We start from the raw sequence: 6,684 nt of genomic DNA on the forward strand, positions 1-6,684 counted from the left end.
TCCTTAGGGTATCTGCTACTTGCCAGTCACAGACAAGACATGAGCCTAAAGAGACTCTGATGTGATTCCATATAGGAATTTTAAGTTAGATACAGCTTATCTGATGGTAGGGTTCCAGATTTGTTATGTTCTGATCGCTATCCAAATTGTATTGACAAAAGACACACAAATGTGTCCTCTACAGTTTTTGAGAATTTAATGTTTTTTCTTCAGATCTAAAATTGAAACTACAAAATAATCTGAATCTCTTGGCAAAGTCTGGGCTCTCTTTCACAGTGTGCTTCTAGCCAAGAAAGCCTCAGCAGTGGGCACATAAGAGGGTCTTGAGGCATCTAACATACAATACTAGTCTTCTGCTACTGAAAAATGAATTTTAAAAAATATCTTTAGTTAATGTGCTGGATTTAAAAAATTAGGTATTCAAACTCTGATCTGAAATCTTTGTCAGAAATTGGACAAAACAAAGAAGACTGATTTGATTTTTCAAATAATTTACCAGAGCTGTCTGTGTATGTTTAAGGAAGTTCAAGATAGTTGACTATCCAAAACCACCAGTTTCCACACGAAATACAAATCTGATAGTGGGAAGTGGACAAGAGAGGGAATATGAAGTATTGTATCTGTACATAAATGCTTTGCCAAGAAAGGCTGGACCAGATGATCCCTGATGTCCCTTCCAACCTGGTTTTCTATGATTCTATGATATTAGTGTGTGGGACATGAGTAAAAACTCAAGAGTCATGCAGAAAAATTCCTAGGCCTTAGTCCCCATGTAAATTAACTGCTGCTGTAAAAACAAAGTCAACATGTTTCAGTTCAGAAATACATAAACAAAGTCAACATATTTCAGTTCAGAAATACATGACTAAAGACCAGCCACAGCTGAACCACAAAAGAAAACTGAACAACTTCTAAAGACAAGCAAACCCACTAGTAGCTTTGGAGAAAAAAAGCAGAACTGGAGCTAACATGCCAAAAGGCCTGTGAAGAGTCACTGGAAACTACATATAGTCAATAATAAAAATAAACAGTAGTCAGTAGGGTAAATAAGTTAAGTTTCTGAGGACATAAAAGCAAACACCACAACAGAAGCAAGTACTGCTATGTGCTTAAATAACTCTTTCATTGAGTGGGATGCTTAAATGTTTTAAAGTAAATACAGTTGTGGAAGAAGCATAAGAAAAATCAGCAAATGTTGATTGGAGGGCAAACAGACACTGCACTCCTGGGTGACTAACAGAAACAAATTTCTATTCACCAACCAGGATGAAAGCTTTGCAAGTATTAATCACTTATTTAGTGTGCATGACATATAGGCATGTTTCATGTTAGTGAATGTGAGTTAGATCAGAGTTTTAAACCATGCAGAGTATCTCCTATATGACATAACTTTTCTTTAGCACACCAGAACTATGAGCTTAAACCCAGATTCCATTTGCAATCTAAAGTACAACTCCAATCCACCATGCCAAAATTTCAGTTGCAGTTAGCCTAGAAGAGGAAAAAAGATGCTGACAGGAGTGAAATTTTGCTGTCTAAATTATGAGCAGTCTCAGGACTGATTCACGCTTTGCTTTTTCCAAAATCAGCTCTTCAAAATGCTGGCTAGTATTCATCAGTATATTGGATTCTTAGCTACATGTATAAATATCCAAACTCTTCAGAGATAATTTATGTTCAGAATCCACACATCTACCCGTTAGCATAAGAACCACCAAAACAGATCAGTTATGTTTAATTTTATGTTTGTGAGGAACCAGGGGAAATCTCAGGAAAAGCATCAAGGGAAGTCAAAGAAAATAAAGAACTCTTTCACTTCAATTCAGATTCAAGTTTTATGATGTAAGCAAAATTTCTTTTAAAAAACCCCACTTTGTAAAAAAAGAAATGGATCAGTAACTGTTCAGAAGCAGAGAGTAAATTCAGTAAAGTCAGTAGACTGCTGATGATAAATGGCACCACAAAGCCTCTGAAATTTACTTTATTGGAAAATATGCTGTCTGGTAAGATTCTTTCAGTAAGCTTTCTCATAGCATGGTTTATACTCTAAAAGAGTGTTTAGATTTTCAATTTTCTTATCTTGGAAAGTATTCTTACCACTAACAACGTATTTAAAGAATTGTATATATTTTATTTGGCTTAGAAACAATTTAACAACTACTCAAAATAAAAACATGACTTTTCAACATACGCAACTTTAACAGGTAAGCTCCATTTCAAAAAGAAATCATCTAACTTAACTGTCAAGCAGATACTTGGATCCTGTTCAGCTAAATCAAGTTATTTAGGGAGATCTAAAGTTCTTTGAAAGGACAAATGAATATATGTATCACCCAAAGCAGATGCAGACTTATAAAACCATATTTAATTAAAAAAACATACTCAAATATTAATTTTTGCTCATATTTCTCCTCTTCCCTTTCTCCCCAAACATACTATTTAGTGGTACTGTCTCCCCAAGACTAAATTTTTTTCCATGACACTCAAGAAGAATAATAGGAAATGTCAGTCTTACCTCCTGCAACTTGCTCTGAATCCACTGGCCAACAACTGCCAAACTATCACGAGGACAGATGGCCCAAATCATAATGAGAAAGATGAGTGATAGAAAATCCAAGAAGTGAACCAGGCTGGCTTTCTCTGCCTGCAAACAGAAAGTCCCATTTGCATTCCTTACTTCCTGACTTTTCTTTAGAACTTAATAGTATTTGGAAACACTGTAACAATCACTACCTTTTTTTTTTTTTTTTTTTTTTTCTGTACAGCTACAGGAACAAGGCAAACACAAGCTCTCCTGCTTTCACAAGAACACCCAACTGGATACAAGGCACTTTCACTCCAGAATCTACACTAACTGCAGAAATACAACTGGAAAAAAAGAGTATTTTGGCTTTCTCCCAGTTTGAGACATTCAGAGCTTGAGACAAGACAATGGCAGCATGCAGGCAGAGTTCTTTAGTAAAAAGGCCATGAAACACCTCAGTTGGAAGGAAAAAATCCATAAAAAGACCTAGAGGACTTACATTAACTTTGGAAGAGACAGACATAATTTGGACAGCAACACTAATGGGATAAGGGGACACTAGACATAATACATCTATATTTAAATTTCTGTTGCATTGCTTGAATTCTAGGAACTGAGAGATCCTGAAGAAAGAAACTGAAATTAAGCTGTTTTTTAAAGCTCTATTTGTCGTGCAACAAATTGATCTGAGCATTCACAAGCCAGACCCTACAAAGCTTTCTCTGTGCAAGGTGGCTGACACAAGTACCTTGCAGACAAGGCAAATTCTCATTATTAATAGAATGTTTTTTTTTATACTTGGCTCAACTGAGCCAAAGCAACTATGATGTCAACTGCTTCTCATCCAAAATCATACAAGAGGCAGTAAAGCAATTTTCCTGTATTTCCACTGCCTTTATAATGTATTTACCCATTTCCATATAAGCTTTGAAATTTAGCAGGATCTTTATGTTTACAAGCTTCTCATGTCTTCTCAAACTGATGGATAGGTAATTCAAACAATTTCTTAAAAGGGCATGCACAGAAAGCAATAAATTTGGAGGCTAAGAAGCATTTTCTAGCAAATCACAATCTAGAACAATATAAGGCATATTTCTGTACCATCCTCTTTTTTCATAGTTTCACCTAAAAAGCACAACAAATTTATTACATCCATTCTGTTCAAATGCAGGAACTACTGATTTCAACACTTCCCTGTCAGGAGATGGAAAAATTAAGTCTGTGAAAGCATTCATCTATAAATGCAGGATCAACCTCTGGAGTTTGGCATTCTAAAACTGTGTGCTACTATAATAAAAATATCATGTATTTTTGAATAATTTATGAAAGTGTATCCACTTCTGCAAATAATAATGACTCTAAAAGTAAGAAACAAAGTTGCTGAGTGCCTCTAGTTCCTTATGCCTGCACCACAGGAGAGGCATCTCCAGACCCAGTTCTAAGTGATTGCTAATACTGAGCCACAATCCATCTGTACAGCTATGAAAAAAGCACTGGCAGACTTTGTGCTAACACTGACTACTGCAGGACTTCTGACAGTTATTAAGCATCATATAAGTAATAAGGATATACTACATTAGAATACTTCCATTTCAAACTCAATTTTTCATTAATTAGAGAGACTTAAACTGAAACTTCAGTTGGCAGTGTCAAGAGAAATCTTAAAGTAATTAGAATTAAGAATTGTAGACAGCTTTCTTTAAATACTTACTGCATGTCCTAATACAGCATGAGCTATTTCATGTCCCAAAATGAAAGACAGTTGATGAATATCAGAAACTGTATCTAGCAATCCAGTGAAAACAAACACTTGACCATTCTGTAAACAAAAGAGTGAAAATTCATTAGAAGGCAAGTAACTAAAATGCTGTTTCCATATGACTAATAATTTTTACATTGGGTTCTACTTACTGGCAACACAAAAGCATTTACATCTGGTTCATCTACCACATGGATAACCCACTGGAGTGCTGAGACCTGTGGGATGTCCTTATTGCTTTCAGATATATGACCAACAACTGTCTCCACAAGCTGATGGAGTGCATCTGTCTCGGGTAACATGCTACTTTTGAATTGTTCCATCCACTGAAAAAAACAAAACAAAACAAAAGCATTGAATGCCACGCAGAACAAATGCACAGAAAATTACTAATTGCCAAACTAATTTAGTGGCTGCACACAACTTAGCTAAATCTAAGTTTCGATACATTATTATTTCATATAGCTAAAGCAAACATATTAGAGTTCTGGCTTTCCGACCCACAATTTAAGAACCTGATAAACTTAAAAGGAAGTGACCACAGATAAAAAATAAGATAGTATAAACTTGGTCCTACAGCCTCCTGTACCTGGCACACCTTTCAATTCCTTCCCAAGCTTCCAACTGAATTTATAGTTTTTCTGTATCTGTGTATTTCTGTTGTAATTTGTAAGATGTAGAAATGTATACCAAAGATGTAAGTTAAATATATCCTTGTACTTCTCCTGTTCTGTTCTTATCTAAAATTCTCTGTCAGACAGGAATACATTTTGAACATAGTTGACCAAATTCCACTGGGTTTAGAACAGAAAGTCACAGAACCCAAAACTACAGAATTAGTGCAGTGGAAAGTTTAAAAGAAAGCAATTAAAGAAAAATTAGCTGATCCAATTTTAAAAAAAAAGCAGAATTGGATGTAGGTGGAGAATATTACCTTAGAAAGTGATATCTTAGAAGAGAGGACCATAAACAAGTGCCAAAGAATGCTCAAATCAGCAAAGAAAATGAACAGACCTCAGCATATACCTACTAGTTATGCTTTCATTGCTTCTATAGGGTTTTTATATTTCTTGTCATATTACAATAATGCGGTTAGAAATGTTTGCTACATACACACAACGTGCTCTTTAACTGTCATGTGCCCCCCAAGTGGTTTCCTTATGAAATTAAAATGGAACTTTTAATTTCAAAACTTATAAAGGACACCACAATAGTTTGTGACTATTGAGAATTATTCTTCGAAATCTTACCATATCATATTCCATCTGTGATAGTTCCCTAAAATGCTCTTTTCCAAATGCCAACAGCCGAGGGCGTCCAGTGATGGGTGTCTCCTCCAAGTGAGTAAAATAAAACACAACAAATAAAACTCCTAAGCTACTGACACCCAGGAGTATCTTCCACTTATTTTTCCTTGCACTTTCTTTAATTACTTCCCGCTTATTAGGAGGAAGTGTCTTCCACCACTTTCTTATGCTCCTGTAAGATACAAACAGTGTCAACTTGGGATATAGCTAAAAAGGGGTTTGTTAGTGTCTGCCCCTGCTGTCTTCTTTATTACAGTCTCACCTCATGTAAGAGCTTATGGAAGATTATACTGTAATTGGCTTCTACTTCATTCCATTTCTTCCCTCCCACAGAAGATGGAATGCCCTTTAGTGTCTTGGTTCACCTCCCCCTACCACATGTAAACAAGAAGATAAACCTCTAATAATGGCAATAACTTCTTGTCAAGCAAACTGTCAGTCTAACCCCCAGTCCCATAAAATATTGCAGAGAAACTAAAATAAAACCACTACAAATACACCTACTATTCCCCACAAACTCATGTACACATCTTTGAATAATGGACTCTTTCTTACACTGAGTGAAGAAGTAAGGTAGTATTTTACCTGCCAAGAATGATAGCTAATAATTTCTGAGCTGGCTTAACAATAATCCAGAGAAGAGCAGCTGGGGCAGCCTGAAATGATGGTGATGTGCGAAAAGACCTGATGATCTGAATGTTCCAAGCAGAAAAACAACGTGGGAGTTGCCTGACTGAACTGATCTGGAGGGATGTGATCTTCTCTCCCAATGGCTGATGAGACTGGAAGAAAAATCCTCCCCAGTCGCGGTGTGCATTCTTGTACACTTCTGTATGTGGGACATTCAGAGGACCTCTCAGTCCTTTATAGATTAAATTTCTACAGGAGTCATGGCTTCCAGTCCAAAAACAGTTTCTAGTATTTCCACTCAAATCCAGCCTCTGGCCTCTATACTGTGTGCAAGTGACTCGAGTTCGGCAACATCCCGTGTAAGACCTACAGATACTGGTGCACTTCCCATGCCTGGTCAAAGAAGCCAAATGAAAGAAAATACAGTTCCTGCCCAGCAACTTCTGACCACAGAGGGTATTCAT

At 36.4% G+C, this 6,684-nt stretch overlaps 1 protein-coding gene across 1 annotated transcript in view; it reads right to left on the reverse strand.

Annotated features, from left to right (window-relative positions):
• Window positions 1-6,684, reverse strand: part of OMA1 (OMA1 zinc metallopeptidase) — a 17,598-nt gene extending 10,914 nt beyond the window's left edge. The window contains exons 1-5 of the mRNA XM_009993574.1: window positions 6,176-6,684; window positions 5,534-5,762; window positions 4,436-4,609; window positions 4,236-4,343; window positions 2,516-2,644 (exon numbers count right to left, since the gene is read on the reverse strand). Coding sequence (XP_009991876.1) covers window positions 2,516-2,644; window positions 4,236-4,343; window positions 4,436-4,609; window positions 5,534-5,762; window positions 6,176-6,684 — 1,149 coding nt within the window. The remainder of the gene's footprint in view (window positions 1-2,515; window positions 2,645-4,235; window positions 4,344-4,435; window positions 4,610-5,533; window positions 5,763-6,175) is intronic.

The sequence above is a fragment of the Chaetura pelagica genome, unplaced genomic scaffold, assembly GCF_000747805.2.
Source record: "Chaetura pelagica isolate M959 unplaced genomic scaffold, ChaPel_1.0 scaffold433, whole genome shotgun sequence".
NCBI classification, from domain to species: domain Eukaryota; kingdom Metazoa; phylum Chordata; class Aves; order Apodiformes; family Apodidae; genus Chaetura; species Chaetura pelagica.